This window comes from Camelina sativa, chromosome 3 (assembly GCF_030686135.1).
Source record: "Camelina sativa cultivar CO46 ecotype springtype chromosome 3, ASM3068613v1".
NCBI classification, from domain to species: Eukaryota; Viridiplantae; Streptophyta; class Magnoliopsida; order Brassicales; family Brassicaceae; genus Camelina; species Camelina sativa.
In genome coordinates, this window is record NC_141882.1 from 741,753 (window position 1) to 763,458 (window position 21,706).

Sequence of the window (21,706 nt, forward strand, 5' to 3'; positions counted from 1 at the left end):
CAGTATATAAGATACTCAATATATGAACCTCCCATTAATCTTGCTCTAATCCTACAAATTCTTAAAGGACATACAATAATTAACACCATGAAAAAGAAAGAAGGAGCATTGCTTGACATTGAAACATTCTCCTAAAATGGAATTTTCTCTTTAAGTCGTACAACTTTTGCTACTTCAAGTTTCTTTTCAATTGGGATTCTCGTTCGTTTGTAACTCTACTATAAGTATATCATCGATTAAACAAATCATTTCTCACTCGGGGTTACGTAACTTACATTGCAACTACGTATATTTCTACGGCCTAGTGAGAAAACAATGGGCCGCTATTGGGCTTCGTTGTTTGATAAAGCCTCTTAAAATTATTAAAAGTCAAAAGACAGGTCAGTAAAGTAAATCCAGTATTATTAATTAAAAAAATCCTCCGATACCTTTTGTAGACGTTGTGATTTCAAATTCAAAAAAGTTTGTGGCAATATCGTGAATAATACTAAAGCCCAGGCCCAATATCGTCTTTTGACAGCCATTGAACCCGTAGCCTCCACCTCTAGTCCCGGCGTCACTTTTGTATATAAAATCACTCCCCGAAAACCCTGATTCTCCTCCTCTCTACTTCTTCCTCTTCCTCTCTGAGACTCCAAGAAAAAAAATCAAAAAGGCTCGATCGAATCGTTGTTCGAATCGTTGTTAGTATCTGTTGATTCGATAAAGCTGCCATGTCTTATAGACCGAGCGCGAAGACCGAGGTTCGTAGGAACAGGTACAAGGTATCTGTTGACGCCGATGAAGGTCGTCGGAGACGGGAAGATAACATGGTGGAGATTAGGAAGAACAAGAGAGAGGAGAACTTGCAGAAGAAGAGGCGTGAAGGCTTTACTGCTCCCATGGCGTCACAGCTAGGCCAGGGTTTCTCCTCTTCTCTTCCTACTGAAACGAGAGTATGTTCTTCTTCGTCTTCTACTACTATTATTATATTTTTTTTTTTCTAGTTCTTTTGCTGGTACCGATTCAGATGGTTTTTTTTAGATTGGGGATTTGAATCTGATTGCGGACCTAGTTAAGATCTGATGATGAATTTGAATGAAATTGTAAGCTTCTGATCTATAGGTTAATTAGATCAGGAGTACTGAATTTGAATTTTGAGGTATAGAGAACCCTAATTTTTGGAAACTGAATTGCTTAGAGATGCTTGGTTCTTTCAATTGCAGTTGGATAATTTACAACAGCTGGTTATCGGAGTAAGCTCAGAAGATAGAGGCGCACAACTGGAGGCGACTGCTGGCTTAAGGAAATTGCTTTCAATTGGTTTGTGATTTATAACTCTCATTCTTCTTCTTCTTCATATGGTTGTTTAGTTCTTTTTGCTTGTTTTTGCTTATTGTGGTTGATTTTGTTTTTGTAGAGCGAAGTCCCCCAATTACTGAAGTTGTTCAATCTGGTGTTGTTCCTCGCCTTGTGCAATTTCTTTCCAGGGATGACTTCACCCAGCTTCAGGTGAGTCTGCTTATTTATATATGTGTAGCTTTGTGTGTTTTTTTTATTCTTGTTATTGGAATTTTCTCTTTGATTCTTCTTTGTTCTATTATAGTTTGAGGCAGCTTGGGCGCTCACCAATATCGCTTCAGGGACGTCTGAGGACACTAAGGTCATTATCGAAAGTGGTGCTGTCCCTTCATTCATCAAGCTTCTCAGCTCTCCCAGTGAGGAAGTCCGGGAACAGGTATCAGTTTAGATTTTGATTTTTGTATAATCTTTTGGCTAAGAAGCTGTAAGATCATATTGTTTGATTTTTGTATAATCTATTCGGACTGTTTTACCATCCTGACTACTTTGTTTTCTCCTGATTACAGGCTGTCTGGGCATTAGGAAACGTCGCTGGTGACTCACCAAGATGCCGTGATCATGTCCTCGGTTGCGATGCCATGATGTCCCTTCTGGCTCAATTCAACGAGCATTCAAAGCTCTCCTTGCTGAGGAATGCTACATGGACATTATCAAATTTCTGCAGAGGGAAGCCGCAACCAGCAATTGAGCAGGTTTCCTTTCATAGAACTATCTGCCATATACACACCAATTGGATATGTTTTTTAAGTCTTCTTTTCTCTTTTAACCGTTTATCTGTTCTGAGATTGTTTCATTGCATTTGTTGAGCAGACAACACCAGCTTTACCAGTTCTTGAGCGCCTTTTGCATTCAACCGACGAAGAAGTTCTCACAGATGCATCATGGGCTCTCTCATATCTCTCTGATGGTTCAAATGAGAAAATACAAACTGTTATCGACTCTGGTGTCATCCCTCGCCTTGTTCTGCTCTTAGCGTAAGTATATTTCTTTTAGCAACCAGTTACATATTCTTGATTCACATATATACATCTTAATCTGATCTTGTCATCTATGTCTTATTTAGTCATCCGTCGCCCTCAGTTCTGATTCCAGCTCTTCGTACCATTGGTAATATTGTTACCGGAGATGATATGCAGACTCAGGTACTAATACTATCCCTAATTGTCTTCCTTATTTGTTATACAGAATGTCTCCTATAGGTTTGGTGTTTACTTAGTAAATTATCTCTGTTATCTCCATTACAGGCGGTTATAGACAGTCATGCGCTCCCTGGTCTGTTAAACATATTGAAAAACACATACAAGAAGAGCATCACGAAGGAAACTTGCTGGACTATCTCTAACATTACAGCTGGGAACTCAAGTCAAATTCAAGTGAGTTACTTAACAACTAACAATGTCGAAAACCTGGATCTATTTGTATAAAACCAGAAGCCCTTTTCTCATTTGTATTTAACACTGAAACTTTTTGTTGTGCAGGAAGTGTTTCAAGCAGGCATTATTCAGCCTCTGATTAACTTGCTTCAGAACGGTCAGTTCGAAATTAAAAAAGAAGCCGTCTGGGCAATTTCTAATGCAACTTCTGGTGGCAATCGTGACCAAATCGAGTAAGAAGAAAAAAAAGCACAACAAAGCTCATTTTTTTTCTGGTTAGTTGTAAACGACGATTCATGTAATTTGACTCTGTAATCCGTTGCAGGTTTCTCGTGAGCCAAGGCTGCATTAAACCGCTGTGTGATCTCCTGACGTGTCCTGATCCAAGGCTCGTCACAGTGACTTTGGAAGGTCTAGAGAACATTCTGAAAGTTGGTGAAGCCGACGCAGTTGAAGATAATGTCTATGCGCAAATGATTGATGAGGCAGGAGGTTTGGAGAAGATTGAGAGTCTTCAAAGTCACGATAATACTGACATTTACGAGAAAGCTGTGAAAATCCTCCAGTCGTATTGGGCTGAAGAAGACGACGAAGGTGAAACTGGCGGTGCGGATGCTCCTCAGACTTATCAGCAGTCTTCCGGTTTCCAATTCGGAAACCAAGGTGGTCATGCTCCTACAGGTGGTTTCAACTTTGGTTGAAGCTTTATGTAGTAGAAAGCATCAAAGTTATTCTGAGTTGCTTCTGGACTCACGTGGTCGTTTTGAAATTTGTAGGGTGTTTCATTTCTTTGGTTACGTTTTGAATTTTAAAAGATTGGATATTTTTTGGTCGCATTTGTGACGGAAATTAAAATGTTATTATCTTCTATTGTGTTTTTTTTTTTTGTTGCTCTTCTGCTAAAAAAAAGACTTGCAAATTACCAAATTTATGCAGAAGCCATTGTCTATCTTTCTTATTTACAGAAAAGTCAGCTTTTGGGACTTCAATGTGTGACAGATTTTAATGTTGCGCATTAAATTGCAAATACTGTATCGAGTTTGGTGAAGCGTTGTAATGCTATTTTAATAGATCGAAAATGATTTTTCATAAATGCGTGAGAAGTGAAAAATAGACTTGTCTTTTTTGTTTTTGATAATAATCAGATAGAGAGTTGTTTTACAATTCCAGCAGCATATCACAAATTCACAATTAAATTTGTTTGAGGCTTTTTAGCATTTTTTTTTCCCCTCAAAGCTTAAAGTACTCCATGGAATTTGCTTTCTGGAATAGAAGAGTAAGATTGACAAATCTAGGGACACCGAGCAGCTTCTAAGCTTTTCTAGTCATTCTAAATCCGCCACGTCACTACCGACGAGGCAGGACATTGACACGTGTTAACATGAGGCTCACACTTAGAAAACCAAAACGGCTAACTATAAAATAAAGTAAAATCGCCACTACAAACTTCCCTAATCAGCTAGAAAACGCAGAAAGGTTGATGATGATGCAATCCCGATTAGTAGCGTTTGCTACAGCTGCGCGTTCCCGTGTTCGACCAATCGCACAAAGGCGTTTAGCGTTTGGATCTTCAACGTCTGGCCGCACCGCTGATCCAGAGATCCATTCCGGTAACGATGGAGCTGATCCAGCTATTTATCCGAGAGACCCCGAGGTACATATAATTCTTCGATTAATTTTATCTTTTACTATTAATCATTGGTTTAATATATATCTTTTTAAATAAATTTATAATTTTGAAGTACAGATGATGTTAAATATTTGTTAATCCGGATGTGAAAATGTTTTGGTGCTTGCTTGTGTTGCAGGGTATGGATGATGTTGCAAACCCTAAGACAGCGGCCGAAGAAATCGTGGACGATACTCCACGACCGAGTTTAGAAGAGCAACCGCTTATACCGCCAAAATCACCATGCGCCACCGCGCACAAGCTAGAGAGTACTCCCGTCGGTCATCCGTCAGAACCCCATTTCCAACAGAGACGAAAAAACACAACCGCCTCACCGCCATCGCTTGATTCCGTGAGCTGTGCTGGTTTAGACGGTTCGCCGTGGCCTAGAGACGAAGGTGAAGCGGAGGAGCAGAGGCGGAGAGAAGATGAGACAGAGACCGACCAAGAGTATTACCAACACCACAAAGCTTCTCCCTTATCGGAGATTGAGTTCGCCGATACTCGTAAACCTATAACGCAAGCCACTGATGGAACGGCGTACCCGGCAGGTGAAGACGTGATCGGATGGTTACCGGAGCAGCTTGACACCGCGGAAGAATCTTTGATGAAAGCAACAATGATATTCAAACGCAACGCGGAACGTGGCGATCCCGAAACGTTTCCTCATTCAAGAATCTTGAGGGAAATGAGAGGCGAGTGGTTTTAAACTAAAGACACAATAATTAATTGTTACAAGTGTCTAAATAAAACTTCTTTCACTTAGCTTAATTGAGACATTTTTGGGTTCCTTACGAAAGTGAACAAACCCTTTAAGCCCCAAAACCAAGAGAATCTGTTCGAACATTGTGGATTACAGATATGAGATGGTCCAAAAAAGAGCTTTGTTCTTCAATTCAAAGCTGTAAAGCTTTTAAATGGTATCAGATTCCAAAGTTTTAGCTTTTGAAGGTTCTTAAAAAGAAAAAAGTCAAGTTCTTTAAAAAGCCATGAACATTCATCTTACTTCTCTTCATCTTGAGAATGGAGTTGTTCCTCTGTTTCATCTCTCTGTTTGTGATATCCCAATCTGTTGCGTTGAGTATAACAGAGAAACCAGAGACAGAATGTGCAATGTGTTTAGAATGCGAGAATCCTTGTGATCAGCCGCCTCCTCCGTTGCCCTCACCCCCACCGCCGCCGCCACTAGAATTTCTCTGTCCTCCGCCGCTTCCTCCGCCTCCACCGCCGATCGAGATTTTCTGTCCGCCGCCACCTTCTCCTCCTCCTCCATCTCCTTCTCCGCCGCCGCCTTCTCCTCCTTCTTCACCGCCACCACCATGTAATCACTGCCCGTTACCGCTTCCACCGCCGTTGCCGCCGGTTTGCAACGAATGCGTTCCTAACAAGCCTAGACCACCGATCATTATCACCGCCGCAGCAGCGATGCCAGAGATCTCTGTTTCCATCAGCTTAATAATTGCTCTTCTCGCCCTTCTAGTTTCCTCTCTAATTCAATAATCTTTGTAGCAATGTTTTAACTCTATTCGTTGTCTCTCTTCGTTATTCATTCTTATTTCTTACACTCAATACTCATGATCAAGGAATTTAATTTCTGGTATTACGAAATTTAGCAGGACGATATAAAACGATAGTGAGATTGTAAAACTAAACTTTCTAGTTTTCAGTTTGTCTTTTGATCTCTAAGATTCGATTGTTTCAAACGCATATATCATGCATGTGTGTTTGCATTTACAATAAAAAAAAAAGTCAACTCTTTCCAAATTTTCTCTTTTGAAAAATAACCAAAAAGAAAAAGATGTCAAAGAAGAAACATCTCAATGTTTGCAAATGTTTTCTTCACTAAGTAGTGTACATACATATTAAGTAAGTCGGATAAATATTATAGTTGTGCCAACACTTATGATTTTTTACTGTCCTAATCGTTTTTTTAATTGCCAGTTACTTTAAATTGACAAATTGCAAGGAAAAAATGCAAATATACATGAAAAAACGAAATTTCAATGCTATTTACTTTGATTTGAATATAAAAACGACAAAGACAGTTGTACGAACTTGTAACCTAGTGGATATCAATGAGATAGTCAGGTAGATATGGCGTTAAATTGTAAACATCATTTATGAACTTGTTGAAGCCAATGTCGACTATCAGAAAATGTAAACATTGTTATACAATATCTTTTACTCTATAAGTTTGTTGGCTAGTTACTGTAGTTAATTAACATGCAACATCGTCGTATATGTTAGGAAAAAATCAGATTTTTAGTTACGGAAACAATTATAGCCATGCATTTTTTACATTGAAGAGAGAAAAAAGTAAAATTTTGGTAAAAAAAAATAAAAAATAAAGTAGAAAAGAGAGTACGGACGATTTCTATATTGAATTCTCAAATAATTTAATTGTATTGGATTTGAGTTAAAGACACATGACACTATGACAGACATATGATTAATGGACTGGGTTAATTACAGCTGGAAAGTGACAGATAAACCGAAAAAAGTAAAAGAAGAAAGTGACGAAAAAGAAGACGCGAGGTTCTCTCATCATCGTTCATTCATACCACCATAGTGCACGTACGTACGTGTTAGATTCTTGTCTCTTGAAGCAGCAAAATAAGATTCGAAATGGTCGAATCAGGTGGAGCCATACGCGGCGATTTCTCTCTAACCTAAAGCCGAAAGTTTTTTCTCGCTGTCATCTTGCTCGCCTCTCCGGTGTCCGGTTTTGACCGGCGCTGTGAGAGGGCCACCACATTTTTCTTTTCAGCTCAGGTTCTGGCACTTGTGTGAATCGACAAGCCTCTGAAGTGCCCTGAAGCTCGTGGTGAAGTTGAGTAGTTCCGCTGCGTGTGACGGCCACCTCGTGGTGTTGACGGCGCTCCTCCGTTTGACTCTCTTTGCTAGTCGACGGCTTGAGTTTTGACGGAGATCCAGCGCTTTCATTTGCGTCTCACGACTTCGACCAGCGAGGATCTGTTTCAGATCTACTCCTCCTCCTTCGCAAATCCTACGACGGATTCAAGCTCTGCTCCGCGTTGCTGCGGCGTGGCTTCTTCGTCTCTTTGGGTTTCTCAATTTTCAAGTCTCTGCTTGGAAATCGGCCGTGTCGACTTGCAATTTTCGGTGGTTGGGCTTATCTCCGATGGGATTTCTTACTGGTTGACGGCATTGTTCCTGACTTTTGTTGCCCCTGTCCCCTCCGTGTGGGTCGTCTCGTCTGTCGGAGCTGATGGCATCAAGTGGTTTTCATTGATTGCTCTTGCTTCCCTCCTTCAGATAGGTTTCAGGGCACCGTTGCCTCAGGACTTCAATCTGATCTCTAACTTTGACGATTTAGCTTGCCTTCAGGATGAGATCTTTCTGTTTGCATTTTCTGCTAGAGGACAGCTTTCAGTTTTTGTAAGAGGGTGACCATGTTTGAAACGTCAAGTGTATGGCATCGTCTCGGTTCTCAGATTATGACTTTGGTAGCTACGGTGGTGTTGAATTTTGGTGATGGTATAGCTTCCGGTGGTGGCTAAATTGCTGTCTCATTTGTTGACATCACAAGTATTTATTAGCTTGTTGATTATGCTTCAAGGTCTGGTTTTGAATGTGTCTAACTAGTGCGGTTGTTTTGAGTTGAAGTTAATATTGCAATGAGTTCTCGCCTTTGGTTGTTTTTTTATTTGTACTATAGAGGAGCTAGTAAGACCGATGGTGTTCGATGTGGTTATGAATAGCTTAAATCATGCTCTGCGCTAGCCGACTTCGGGGAATGAACTTGGTAGAGAGAGCTCATATCGTTCGCAGGATTCGGTTCGTGAGGTTCCATTTTGGGAAAGCTCATGGATTTGATTGACGAGTCGCTCTCACATGACGCAGGAGGAGTATGTGATCGAGGACTTTGAGTTTCTGCCGTTGACGGCCCATCCTCGGACCTCCAGTGAAAGGCTTCTAGTGGTAAGAGTCGAGCACAATTTGGTGTTTTCAAATTGCAGTTAACCTTCTACTTCAACTATTTATCTAGGAAGAACTTCAAAATCGTTATCGCTTCATCTAACTCCTTTAGCTTCAACGCTTTGGTCGAGTGGATGGACCGAAATTTGTGTACTACAATTTATGCTTCCATGTTTTTACTTTTTTGCCATGTGACCATTTATATAAGTTTATAATCTTGATTGTAAATCTGAACTGTTTTCATTTAATATTTATAATTTTGGCAAAAAAAAAAAAAAAAAAAAAAAGATTCGAAATGGTCAAGTGTGGTGTGACTGTGTCAGTCTTGCCAACGCCGTATAAAAAGGTCTCTCTAGGTAGTATAGTTTACTGATTCCTAAGGCAAGAGAATCGTCATTAGTTCATTTTAATTAAAGTAAGATTACGAATAGACAAACACACCTTTTAATCAACAACGATAAAAGAGGCTCTCTCGAGTTTAGCTAAACGTTAGTTATATATATATATAAAAAAAACATTTTTTCTGACCCTGTAAAATAGCATTATTATATTAAACCAACAAAAAGAAGATATAGGTATCATACTATCATCTAAGAAAATAAATCGGGCACGATAATATGGTCGGTGTTGGTTAGGTTGGGTCGACGTTTCGCTGAAGCTTCTTCTCTCTATACAATTTTTGTCTAACCTATAAAAAAAGTTTGTACTTAAAACATGCACGGCCATGTCAAAAGAGATCTAAACATCATTACATTATTATAAAACTGGTAAGTAAGAGAAAGTGAAAGTACATATACAATACAGTACCTAGAAATAGAATCATCACCCACCAGCCCTCAAAGACGACACTGACATTTGCTCTTCACGATAAATTTAATTATACATCTTTACTTTCACGTATCCCACTTGCTTAAATTAATCCACATTTAATTCTTATTATATACTTTAAAATAATTAAATAAGTTATTTCAACCACTATAAATACGAATATATTACACTATCACTCTCTCTCTCACTCTCTCTGTTTGTGTTATTTTTGTTGGCAATTAAAAATATTAATCTCTTCTTCTTCTTCTTGTTCCTTAATAAATAAATCTCTTAAAAAAATAAAAGAAACAACAAGCGCAGTCGAGCAAACGAGTAAATAGCAGAGGAGAAGAGAAGGCGCAGAGTAGCATTGACATGCGAAATGTGCCTCTCAGTTTTGTGTTCTTCTTATCCTACGCCTTCTCCTCCTCCTCCTCTTTCAATCTCTCCACCGTGAAGGTCATGAAGGCGAAGAAGGTTCTTCTTCTCTGATTTGTTCGTATCGTACCTTCTTTCTTCTTCTTTCTTCTTCTTCTGCATTCTCGCCATGCATTGGATTACGAGATTCTCCGCCGTCTTCTCCGCCGCATTAGCCATGATTCTCCTCTCCCCTTCGCTCCGATCCTTTTCCCCTGCCGCAGCTATCCGATCCTCGTCGCATCCCGATTCCGGCGAATTCATATCCCGACATCACTCCTCCTCCTCCTTCAGAGAATCCCCGATTTTTCGTAACGCCGACCAATGCAGATCTTCCGGCGAAGATTCCGGCGTCTGTAACCCTAATCTCGTCCACGTGGCCATCACTCTCGACATCGATTACCTCCGCGGCTCAATCGCCGCAGTCAATTCAATCCTCCAACACTCGATGTGTCCTCAGAGCGTCTTCTTCCACTTCCTCGTCTCCTCCTCCGAGATTCAAACCCTAGAATCTCTCATCCGCTCCACTTTTCCCAAATTGAACAATCTCAAGATTTACTATTTTGCCCCTGAGACCGTACAGTCATTGATCTCGTCCTCCGTGAGGCAGGCCCTAGAGCAACCGCTCAATTACGCCAGAAACTACTTGGCGGATCTCCTCGAGCCTTGCGTCAAGCGGGTCATCTACTTGGATTCGGATCTCATCGTCGTCGATGACATTGTGAAGCTTTGGAAAACGAGTCTAGGCCCGAGAACAATCGGAGCTCCGGAGTATTGTCACGCCAATTTCACTAAATACTTCACAGGAGGTTTCTGGTCTGATCAGAGGTTTAACGGGACGTTCAAAGGTAGGAACCCTTGTTACTTCAATACTGGTGTCATGGTGATTGATCTGAAGAAGTGGAGACGATTTAAGTACACGAAACGGATTGAGAGATGGATGGAGGTTCAGAAGATGGAGAGGATCTATGAGCTTGGCTCTCTTCCTCCGTTTCTTTTGGTTTTTGCTGGTCACGTTGCTCCGATTTCACATCGGTGGAATCAACATGGGCTCGGTGGTGATAATGTTAGAGGTAGCTGCCGTGATTTGCATTCCGGTCCTGTGAGTTTGCTTCATTGGTCAGGTAGTGGTAAGCCATGGCTAAGGCTTGACTCCAAGCTTCCATGTCCTTTAGACACATTGTGGGCACCTTATGATTTGTATAAACACTCCCATTGACGCCCAATCTCGATTTCCCCCCAGTTTTCGCATTCACAGGTAAACTATCTACGCAAAACTTTGTTTAATTGCAGTGTTCATTTTGTTTATTGTGTGTGTTTGTTGTTCATCAATGGTTGATGAAGTTGAACTATAAGTTAAGAATCTTCACTGTAATTTTGCTTATTGTCTGTGTTTGTTCATCAATGGTTGAAGTTGAACTATAAGTTTCATATTTTTGTTGTGGGGTTGGCGTTTTTACTCGTTCTAGCATATGTGAAGTTTTGACAATTTCTGGCTTAGCTTTTTCTTTGGCACTCATAGCGTTTACATAAACAGAAAGATGGAAGCTTTATAGTAAATACTCCGGTTGTTGTCCAATTGGTGGAGATTGTAATAGTGGGGAGTTGGGTTAGTGGTAGGGCACATTTCTTGGTCCTTACAGGAGGACCTGATGCATTGTGGAACACCATGAGCACACTGATCCAGTGATTGTTTAATCTTTATTTTTTGGTAGTTTCGTAGTGCTTTTTTAGCTTGTAAAGGTCAGAGATTTGCACATATGGACTTAATTGAGCAACTCTAAAGGATCTCGAATCTTTACCTAGTTTCTGTATGCACATAAGCCACTTCTTGGGTACTGTTTTGTTTCAAAGAATCTGATGTATTATCATCAGCTTTTGTAACAAGTGTAAATCTGTAACTTGTTGCTTGCATATGCTGATTCCTTCTAATAGCATTGTTCAGAATCACAAATCTCATCTGAAGTTGGGTTTTGTTTGTTTTAATCAGCCAAGAAATGAGGACTAAACCGAAGATTAGCTGAGTTTCATTTGGTGGTCCAGAAGATTGGTTTTCAACTGGAAACAATTATGTTGAAAACCTTGCCGGAACAGCACTATAGTAGTAGTTTTGCTTCAGAGAGTTCAACAAGAGTGGAGATACGATTTTTAGAAGAGTGAACTTCTTTATAAGAGTACTGTACGAATATGTTCTTGTGGGAAGAAGAAATAAAATAAAAATATAGTTAGGGTTATTCAAACAGGTAACAACTTAAAGCGTTTTTGTTGTTTTATTATTGATTTTATACAAAGCAGGTAGGTTTGTTATCGAATCTTAAACGCCAGAGACTCAAAGATGGAGGAGCGTATCTATCTGCCGAGGAACAAGTCCGCAATCGTTTTGGGCAAAATATATGTAAGTTTTCAGATTGTTGTTACTTGTAGTAGTCGGTTTTGAGGGCTAAACCGAGGATTACCACCGACTGTGAATAAGTAAGAAAGAGTCTCTTTATACTTGAGAAAAATCGTAATTATAATAGAGTATCTGATTACAAACATGAAGCCTAGAAAGAAGAACTTTCATGCCTTGTACCACAAACAAAGATTAACCTAAAGAATCAAGGGAATTGAAACTGCATATAGTCTTGCTTCCCTGAAGGAGGGTTGATATAAACCCAAAGCAAAGACACAATAATCGACAACAAACCTGACCACACAAACACTATCGTCGGAACTCTGCCTCTTCTTCCCATCAGTCCTTTAGCAAACGGATACAGATGACAAAGCACCCAGAAGCTGAAGAACACTCCTCCAACAAGCTTGCTCCATTGCGGGAATGGGCTGTACAGAGTCCTCGCCATCCCCACCGCTATCGCAATCATGTTCACCATCATGATCGTCAATGGAGGAACCATCAGAAAGCTCCATTTCACAACATACAGATCTGCAAACTCGTCGTCTCCATCTTCTGGTGTAGCTGACTTGGAAGTCAAGGTAAAAGAGACATCGACTCCTGCAATCACCTTGAGAAGCCCCTGAAGAACAGCTGCAGGGTGTGCACTTGTGCCTCCTATAACCCAGAACTGCTCGTTTCTCCACCATTCGTGGAGAGTTATGCCTGACCATTTGATCTCAAGGAGTGATAACATACACAGCGTGAGTGTTATCGCGAGGAGGAAGATCAAGAACGTTATGTCTAGTGATTGCACTATGAATTGACCCGAGAAGAGCGAAACTGCAGGGAGAATGCAGTAGACGATGAGGAACAGCGATGTGAATGGATACATTCCGACATTGAAGTAAGCCACTCTCTGCAAGAACTTCATCCTTCTTGTTGCGAAAATAGCGTTGTTCCTTGAGAAAAAGATCTCAACAGATCCCGTTGCCCATCTCAGAACCTGGTGAAGTCTATCCGTTAGATTGATCGGAGCTGTTCCACGGAAAGCGTCTCTTTTGGTCACGCAGTAGATTGATCTCCATCCTCTGTTATGCATTCGATATCCCGTGACTACGTCTTCAGTCACTGATCCATAGATCCATCCAACTCTTTTGCCCCACTCTGTTTTGTCCTCGTAGAAGCAAGAAATCACACTGATTGCTTCAGCTACTGTGGCTGCATCAAGCGGTTCACGTGGGACAGCAAGTGAGCCAGCTGGTCTACTGTTCTTGCCTTTGCCTTGCAAGTCTTGTAAGAGCCTCCCTTGGTATTCAGCAACCGGGATTGAAGCAACGAAAGAGTTTGAGTTACCAAATCTCTTTGGGAGAAGCAGAGATTCAATATCTCCATCATCATTCTCTTCTTCGTTGTATTCTCCATTTATAGGCAAAGAAACTTCATCATCTTTCTTCAACATGGCTTTCGGTTTCCTCAGCGATATCTTCACCTTTCTTCTTCCAAGCCAGCCGTGATGTTCAGTTGCTCTTGGCGGGCTAAATCCGTATAGAGCTGTTCTTCGGAAGATGCAGCCAGTTCCCACATACATTGGACCTTGGAGTCCATCCAAAGCTCTCATGCTAACATCAAAGAAGACAGTGTTGTGGTTTGCATAACGATCATTTGGGTCAATACCTTCAAACCTCTGAGGGAACTGAACATAGCAGATTCTATCGCCACCACGATCAAGCATGAAGCACATTCCTTCTCTCAAGGCCACGGAGTTGTAGATGTAGTGGTCACAATCAAGATTGAGGATGAATGGACCATTAGACATAATTGCGCTGGTTCTAACCAAAGCATTCATGGCTCCTGCTTTCTTGTTGTGATCATAACCCGGCCTCTTCTCTCTTGAAACATAGACTAGCATTGGCAGCCTGATGTCAACGTCTGTTGTATCAACTAAGTTCTCAGCATCTGCTTCTGCTCCATAAACTGGTTCTGTATTCGGAGGAGCTAACATTGCCTGCAGCAATACACAAAATATTAGAGCACACTTTTCAATACAAACCTCAAGAATACATTAGACAACCATCTCGAGAAAAGAAGTTACCTGGATGATCCCAGCATGGTCTCCTCGGGAATTATCAGATTCTCCAGAGGACCAAGTCCCTGGCCAGTGAGAACCATCAGACATCCAAGTGGCCTTTGGAACTTTAACAGTTTCTTCAGGATTGCTTCCCATCATCATCTCCATCTGTTTCTTCTTAGCTCTGAGCTCTTCGTGCACATTGTAAGCATCAGACCTCCTTCTTATCGCCTCAGGCAATGAGTTGATTCTGACCTTAAACTCATCATATTCTCTCTTCACTCTCCTCCTTTCCCTCACAAAATCCAGCCTCACTTTGTTCTTGAGGAAGTTACGCTTCTGGCCAAAGTAGGCCTCAGGGTTCCTTGTCTCTATATTGTGTTTCCTGCAGAACGGCACCCATGTGCTGGCAAAGCTAGCTGTTTGAGCCAAGGCTTCAAATGTTAGCAAAGCTCCTCCATCGTCTGATAAGTAGCAAGCAAGTTTCTCCACAGGGTAATCAACAGCTAGGATCGAGAGGATGGTGTTGGCTGTGACCAGAGGCGGTTCTTTCTCAGGGTCTGCAGTTGAGACAAACACATCTATACCCGGCAGATCAGATCTTCCTTTGGGGTTCCTGAGGTTAGGAGATTCAAAGCGTTCCTTAAGAACACCTAAATCAGTTAATCTGTTAACCGGACAGAGTTTTGGAAGCTGATCCAAAATCCAAGACAAGGCAAACCAAAGCTCACAGGTTGTTGACATTCCCCACAACCACATCGCCTCTCGGTTTGGGTGACGAATCCTCCATGTCAGGAACAAACCAAGAGCCACCAGACGCAGCGCAATGAGTAATCTGTTTCGTTAGACACAAGAAACATCAAATCTTTAACAAAACAAACACAGAACATAGTAAATAAATCAACCCTAATTGAAAAACATAAACTAAATTAGAAACATTTCTCTCACCTGTAAGGACTGATAATAGCAGCAGAGACGCTGACTTTCCTAGTAAGAGGTCTCTTGCTTCTCTCACCAAACTCCGGCGGCGTTTCATACCCGTTTCCATTACCACCAGACCCGATTCCATACCCATCTTTAGGCCAGACAGCGTTCCCATAGCCATAAGTTCCTTTAGTCTCAAACAACCAACGAGTGTGATCAAAGTCTCCAGCTTGATTCTGCGCTTTAAACGACTTGACAACGGAAAGCCTCTTGTCAAGCTTCGAATCACCCATCTGAGGAAGCGGTTTAGCCTCATCTTCTTCATCTTCTTCTTCCTCAGTTTCAACATCATCGTTGATATCCCTGTAAGGCTCTTTACATCCAGGACAATTGCCTCCACCGCTTGTGATACAATCAAAGTAACAATCTCTACAGATCTTGAAACCACACTCACATCTCCCATGAACAACTCTCTCATCACAGCCTTTTAACCAACAGATCTGACCTGATTTTTTCTCCGGATCAGCTCGGTCCATAGAGCAATCGATAACATGACCACGTGTCACGGATTTAAACCCGCCGGTAAAAATCGTACCAGAGAGGAAGCTTTTGTGATTCGAATTCCCTTTGAGCATCTCTTCCTCTTCTTCACCACCCATACCGCTCTCCTGCGAAGCGAACACGGTCTGATGATCCGGCGTAGGTGGGATATGAACAGTATAGCTCAGAACGCACTCTGAATTAGTAGTAGTCGTGGTGTCAGCCGTTAGATCTTCGACAGACATGGAACAGTATCTTCCTTCACCACCGCTGGATCTCCGATTCCCGCCGCTGACGGAGGTGCGACGCGTGGCTCGTGAGCTTAGAGGAGAGTTTTGGTTGTTGATGACGGAGGTGCGTGGGATAGGACTCGTCAAACCCAAGCTTCTATCACCGGATCCTTTACATGGTGTCACCGTTATAGTCACCGGAGAAGCAGCTGCTTTCACCATCTTTCGTTTCGTTCACAATAGCTGTGAACCTCGGAGAGCACGATGAGAAAAATCAAATATTTAGAAGGAAAAAAGAGTAGATCTAAAATTGAATTCAAGATTTTGAATTTAAGGAAGAAGAAGAAGCTGGAGCTAGTTGTTGAAAGCAGAGAGCATTGTAGTTTTCAAAATCTTAGAGAGAGAGAGACAGAGATAATAATAAAGGAGAAAGAAGTTGCTATAAACGGTCGAGTGATCTGAACCGTTGATTTGCTTCACGTTGCAACTGTGAGATCTGACGGTCATCATCTAATAGAAACGGTAAGTTTGAAAGATTATGTGGGACCGGCACGATCTATAAAGAAGTAGCAACAAAAAGTCAAATAAACGGAAATAAAAAAAGAAAAGGAAAAGAGCGTTTATTATTATCATCTCTCTCCCTTTCCGTAACGGTCAAATAAATTTATATTGGAGATGATTAAAAAATATATTATTATTTGACTTTTTCATACCATGTGATTTGATAATTTCCAACTCATTGATACAGAATATTTATTATGATCAAAATCATTTGTACGAGTAGCGGATCAATACATATATTATATGATTTTCATTCCATGTGATTTGATGATTTTGAACTCATTGGTACACATATTTTGCATAGTGTATATATATACTACTCGAGTAGGATCATAATTCCTTATGATACAACTCCGTAACAAATTTTAAAATCAAGACAAAAGTAACCTATGATTAAAATTCATAAATTATAAAAACATTAACTGACAAAAAAAGAGAAGAAATAGTTAAAAAAGACTAAATGGTTTGTTTTAGCAACAAATGGTATCGTGGATTTAGAAATCCGACACAAACAAGATAACGACGTTAATTACTTTTCATAATCAAGACCGAACCCTACATACTAAATATACTAGAAACATAAATTTCACTGTACATACTTACAACAACAACAATGACACGTCCCTCATCCTAATCTTCATTCTTTTCAATTTCTTCCACTGCTTTGTATGCCGATACAAAAAACAAGCTCTGATTCTTCCTCAAGAACCTGCGTAGTAAATCATAGTTTTTTTAATTCTTTGTCTTTACATACTTGTACAAAGCGTTAATTAAGCGTTGAGTAGGAGACAAAAATAGACCTGAGAATATCAGCAAGGTTGTCCTGCAACTCCTTCAATGTCTCTTCAGCCATATTCACATGGATTAGCAACTCCGGCAATTTCACTGCAAAACCTCAATTTAATTATGGTTTTGATACCAAGAAAAAAGAAGAGACATATTTTGCCTTGATGTATGTATTTCCACAGGTTTGATATAAGAGAGCTAAAACCCACACACGATAAAATGCTGATATAGCAGATGATGATTCAGCATATAAAATGGTGTTTGTAGACCTATGACAAAGAATATGCATTACCGAAGAGTCGTAACAAATGCTCTGCTCCGTACACAGTTGAGGGAGAAACATCCGCCGTTACGGTTTCCTCGTATTGCTTTCGCTCATTGTTGTAAAGCAACATCACCGGTAAAGCTTTGTCAAAGTAGCAGCGCAGACCTTTCAGAATTTCCTCTACTGAATCAGTTACCCTATAAAGATTCACCAAAGAAAGTAATATAATTCAGAAGCTTGTAATACTCTTATTCGGCCACTATCAATGGAGCATCTACGGAAGATTTATACTCTCTCAACTATATGAGAACAGCAACAAAGGAGATCAACAAGTTAAAAAACTGTTGCAAACTGACAACATAAGAAACTAAAGCCCACAGAGATCTTACTTACCTGCCATGTTTCTTCATTTGGCTGTCAATGTACTTCTTCAAGATGTCATCCACATTTGGAGAACGCGGAAGTTGCACAAGCTGCTCAGACAATTCCCAAAAATGACTACAATAAATTCCTTAATATATGATGGACCTTAAGAAAAGCACATGAATTCACAACATACATATTCATGCGGGTAAAATAATGGAAAAGACAAAGGTCGTTTGCCTTTTAGATCACACAGAAGGGACATTCTGTGAATTGAAGTGATGAAAAAACAGGCTGGTAGATAATGTAGGGTGTTCTTCATTTACAAATAAGCACATTAATTATGAGTACCTTGTGCATCTGAGTAACAAATTCATAGTCGTCAATTAGTTGTTTCCTTAATGCCGGTGGGATATGGAAACTTAAAAGGTTGTCAGAAGGAACCACATTCTTCTCCTGTATTCAGCAAAAAGCAAGATTTAAGTAAGACTCTCCGCTTAAAAGAAAGAAAAACCTGGATATTGGAAAGATGAAAGATTAAGCAAATAGATCCACTATGGAGATATTACCGTGTCAACCGAATCTTGCTTCCGCTTTCTTCCTCTAGCAACTGCAAAATTTAAGAAAGATGTTGGACATCAGCTGACATGTAACATTCCAATGCAGTTACAAAACATGGCCTCATTATACATCACTATTAACAAAATAACACCAAATGAAGTATAAGTCTAGTCTAATCTCTACATCTCCTACTTGGTTGACAATGGAAAAAGCAAGCAAGACCAAAAGAGAGTCCCTCCCTGATACAAACACTGAATAATAGCAAGAAAGAAGTTCAGCGAGAAAAGAAATACGCAAAGATAAAGAAAGAAGAAGGTGAGACTGACCATTAGGGCTTCTAGGTTTCATCTTTGTGACTTTCCAAGCGGTAGCAGTCTTGATTCCTTGCTTCAAACCCTGTTCCTTCTGTTTCTCAATATTTTCATCTGTATGTTTCAACAGACAGTCCAGACTTATCCATTCGTCCCAACTATCATTGTATAAGAGAAGATAATACAAAGTAATCAGACCTTCAAAATCATCAAAATAAAATCAAGAACTTGGCAAACATTCGAATTCAATAATCTGAATTCCCTAATATACAAATAGTTTTACCAACACCGGCATGTAATCAGACCGACACAAATGTAACAAGAAGGCCGTAACTATATTGGAGGAGAGAACCCCTCTCTCTACTAACCTTTTGTTCCAACCCTGCCAAAATAAATCCATCTTCAAAACGAGAGACACAAAAATATAAAGTTTTACATTGACAAATATCGAAACTTTGTTGATTCTGCAACTTACAATGTAATGTACAAAGTACTTCCATTCATCGTCTTTGTATTCAATTTTAAGAACCTGAGAAAAACAAAAACCAAAAAAGATCACAAGTCAAGCACAAACAGACAACACAACATTCTATAATTAAAAGAAAAAAAGTAAAGTATGAAAGTTTCACTACCTTGGCTTCGTAGAAACAATCACTGTGGTTGGCTAAGACTCTCTCTCCTTCTTCGAATTGACCAGGAGGAGGAGGAAGAAGAAGAAGAGGCAAGTCGCCTTCGTCACAATCGTTGTTTGACTCTGTATCAGAACCGGAGTCCCGTCGTGTGTCTCCGATGGAATCGGTTGTAAGATCCGTCTCGGTGGCGGCGGCGTCGTCGTTAGGGCTTCCCATCTAAAAAAAAAAAAGAGAAGGACGAAAGACTGAAGAGAGTTCTTCTAAGGAACTACAATGGCGGCTCGAATTTGTTCGACGGTTCGTCCTCACGTCGCAGCGACAAGGTAACTGACCCCAAAAATAAAATAAAAACTCACTCAAATTTTGTTGAATCTCAACGCGGCTTTGTCTGAAAAAAATTTCCGGGAAATATTTGGGGGATTTTTTTCCTTTTCTGATATACAGAGAATCTCAAAAAGTTTCTCTGATTTCATATGGGCTTTTATAATTAGGCCTTTTAATAAGCCCATTATTATAGGTTCAATTCAAGTCAGGCCTTTATTTACTTGGGGAGCAATGCAATCAATCAATCACATCCTTGCACGGAAAAAGACAGAAACAGCCCCTGGGGTAGTTGAGGAAGAGGCCGCGTACAATGGAAGGGTATATTAGTAATTTAAGCTTCCCGAAGTATTCTTGTCCATTAAGTATCGCTCGGACTAGTAGATAGATTAATAGAAAAAAAGAAAAATAAAGGTCTCACCTTTGGGAGTAACTTGACATGTTCTATCTCAAAATTGGGGTATTTAGGTGACACGACGACGACGACGACGAGGAGGAGGAGGAGGAGGAGGTCTCGCAATTTTTATCTATGATCAAAAGCTTTGCTTGTCTGAGATTTTTATTATTATAAAACTCCAGTTTGTGGGAGGATTCAGACAGAACCATCAGATATGGAAGACGATATGTGGTGCGTTAGCTCATCTGGTTCTTCCAGAAGCTATCGATCAGAAACTGCTGTTAAGTATCAATCAGGTTTTTATTGTCCAAATAAATCCCTTCAATTTTCAAACTTTCATCGTTTTAGGGTTTATGATTTTAAGATGGGTTTTTGAATTGGGTTTTTCTATTGCTCTTTGATTGAATTGGGTTATTCATCCGTATGGCCTCTTTGAAATTAAAAAAAAAAAATCTTAGCTTTACGTTTGGTTTTAGATGAGAAGACTTTTTTCTCTTGATTGATTCTGAGTTGTTTTGTTGTTGTGAAAATTTGCAGGTCCTCCTTATCTAGATTTGGAAGAGTTTGATGAAGATGGAGATATAGCAGTGGATTACCCGTGCCCGTTCTGCTCAGATGATTATGATTTAGTTGAATTGTGTCGCCACATCGACGACGAACATCATCAGGAAGATTACAATGGGGTATGTTAATTCACCTCCTGTTCTTTCCATGTTACCCTGAAGCTTCACTTGAAGTAATTTTAAACAGTTTAGTTATTGATTCATTGGTTTCTCAAAGATGGCCCTTCAATATTCGATTTCATTAGGTCTTGTTTAGATGATTCTTTCGAAAACCTGATTGATATTGCCAATAGTTTGAAAGTGAAACATGAACTTGGACTTGAGTTAAGTAGGACTGTTTTCATTGATGCTTTATAGATTTCGATTGCAGTTGTCTCAGTTGAGAACTATGTCTCCTTCTATCTTCAACGGATTTTGAGTTGAAATAGCTCTCCTTTTTTAAGTATTGGATTGGTTTCACGAATTTGAGAAACGAATAGTTTTATTGTGTGATGGAACATTTTTTCCCAGTTCTGTGAATTGTCATTTGGTAAAATCTTACAATTCGTTGTGGTTTTGTGGTTTTTTCTAGACATGTCCGGTTTGTAGCAAAAGGGTGAAGATGCATATGGTGGATCATATAACAACACATCATAGAGATGTCTTGAAGATATCCTTTTTATTTCTTTTCAAAACCTTTTTATTTCTTGTCTCTGTGATTAATGTGATTTATTTGAATGTCCTTGACCGAGAACTTTACAGTGAGCAGAAGGAAATGTCGTACAGGGAAGATCCATATTCCTCAGATAAATGTTTTCAATCTCCTCATGATGAGTTGCCGGCATTTATGAATCAGCATCATACCTCTAAATCCGTTGTTTCCGATAAGTTTTTATCATTCATCAACAGCACTCCACTGCCAAATCAGACCAAGCTTGTGCAGCCTGGTTCGAGTGTAGAAGACAAGAATTTGATTAAGGATTCGTCAGCACCTAAAGAGGGGACATCGTCCTCTCCTTTATCGGATAGTGAACAATTAGAGAAGGCAAAGAAGTGTCAGTTTGTACAGGGACTATTATCATCAGCCATGTTTGATGATGGATGTGACTTCTTCTGAGTAGAAAAGCATAATAAAGATGTGAAGTCTCCAATGGCTAAAAGGCAGATGATTGGCATTGTTGTAATTGTATTGACCCCTATTTATGTATGCATCTTATTTCAGACATAACACAAGCTTATAGTTTATAATATAAGCTGATGAGTTTTTAGTTTGTCTTTCACAAGA

General features: G+C 40.0%; 7 protein-coding genes across 9 annotated transcripts; 5 read left to right on the forward strand and 2 right to left on the reverse strand.

The window, feature by feature from the left end:
- Positions 1-254: 254 nt before the first annotated feature.
- Positions 255-3,586, forward strand: LOC104778533 (importin subunit alpha-6). The gene is made up of 10 exons (XM_087507646.1): positions 255-935; positions 1,206-1,302; positions 1,400-1,491; positions 1,586-1,717; positions 1,848-2,033; positions 2,152-2,315; positions 2,405-2,483; positions 2,586-2,714; positions 2,820-2,947; positions 3,040-3,586. Exons 1-10 carry the CDS (start codon positions 714-716, stop codon positions 3,413-3,415), a joined length of 1,605 nt encoding a protein of 534 aa, XP_087363772.1. The 5' UTR covers positions 255-713; the 3' UTR covers positions 3,416-3,586.
- A 267-nt stretch (positions 3,587-3,853) lies between these two features.
- LOC104760036 (uncharacterized) lies at positions 3,854-5,991 on the forward strand. The gene is made up of 2 exons (XM_010482889.3): positions 3,854-4,368; positions 4,523-5,991. Exons 1-2 carry the CDS (start codon positions 4,195-4,197, stop codon positions 5,090-5,092), a joined length of 744 nt encoding a protein of 247 aa, XP_010481191.1. The 5' UTR covers positions 3,854-4,194; the 3' UTR covers positions 5,093-5,991.
- On the forward strand, positions 5,407-5,991 carry LOC109131631 (uncharacterized). The gene has a single exon (XM_019242801.2). It carries the CDS (start codon positions 5,407-5,409, stop codon positions 5,881-5,883), a length of 477 nt encoding a protein of 158 aa, XP_019098346.1. The 3' UTR covers positions 5,884-5,991.
- A 3,287-nt stretch (positions 5,992-9,278) lies between these two features.
- Positions 9,279-11,786, forward strand: LOC104760044 (putative galacturonosyltransferase-like 5). Its single transcript, XM_010482897.2, has 2 exons — positions 9,279-10,804; positions 11,537-11,786. Exon 1 carries the CDS (start codon positions 9,677-9,679, stop codon positions 10,763-10,765), a length of 1,089 nt encoding a protein of 362 aa, XP_010481199.1. The 5' UTR covers positions 9,279-9,676; the 3' UTR covers positions 10,766-10,804; positions 11,537-11,786.
- Positions 11,787-12,033: 247 nt separating this feature from the next.
- LOC109124572 (cellulose synthase-like protein D5) lies at positions 12,034-16,238 on the reverse strand. The gene is made up of 3 exons (XM_087507645.1): positions 14,937-16,238; positions 14,013-14,823; positions 12,034-13,925 (listed from the first exon to the last, which is right to left on the reverse strand). The coding sequence occupies exons 1-3, from the start codon at positions 15,902-15,904 to the stop codon at positions 12,144-12,146; spliced, it is 3,561 nt and encodes a 1,186-aa protein (XP_087363771.1). The 5' UTR covers positions 15,905-16,238; the 3' UTR covers positions 12,034-12,143.
- A 395-nt stretch (positions 16,239-16,633) lies between these two features.
- Positions 16,634-19,613, reverse strand: LOC104760069 (protein MRG2). Of its 3 annotated transcripts, none has more exons than XM_010482921.3 (10): positions 19,162-19,576; positions 19,005-19,058; positions 18,898-18,911; positions 18,545-18,687; positions 18,227-18,267; positions 18,009-18,113; positions 17,688-17,767; positions 17,322-17,491; positions 17,044-17,128; positions 16,634-16,952 (listed from the first exon to the last, which is right to left on the reverse strand). In XM_010482921.3, exons 1-10 carry the CDS (start codon positions 19,375-19,377, stop codon positions 16,874-16,876), a joined length of 987 nt encoding a protein of 328 aa, XP_010481223.1. In that variant the 5' UTR covers positions 19,378-19,576; the 3' UTR covers positions 16,634-16,873. The 3 variants fall into 3 exon arrangements, with proteins under 3 accessions (XP_010481223.1, XP_087363774.1, XP_087363773.1); XM_087507648.1 differs by having other exon boundaries at positions 18,813-18,911; positions 19,162-19,515; XM_087507647.1 differs by lacking the exon at positions 18,898-18,911 and having other exon boundaries at positions 18,984-19,058; positions 19,162-19,613.
- Positions 19,614-19,838: 225 nt separating this feature from the next.
- On the forward strand, positions 19,839-21,689 carry LOC104760076 (protein DEHYDRATION-INDUCED 19 homolog 2). The gene is made up of 4 exons (XM_010482928.3): positions 19,839-20,175; positions 20,417-20,562; positions 21,014-21,091; positions 21,182-21,689. The coding sequence occupies exons 1-4, from the start codon at positions 20,094-20,096 to the stop codon at positions 21,536-21,538; spliced, it is 663 nt and encodes a 220-aa protein (XP_010481230.2). The 5' UTR covers positions 19,839-20,093; the 3' UTR covers positions 21,539-21,689.
- The last annotated feature ends 17 nt before the right edge of the window (positions 21,690-21,706 follow it).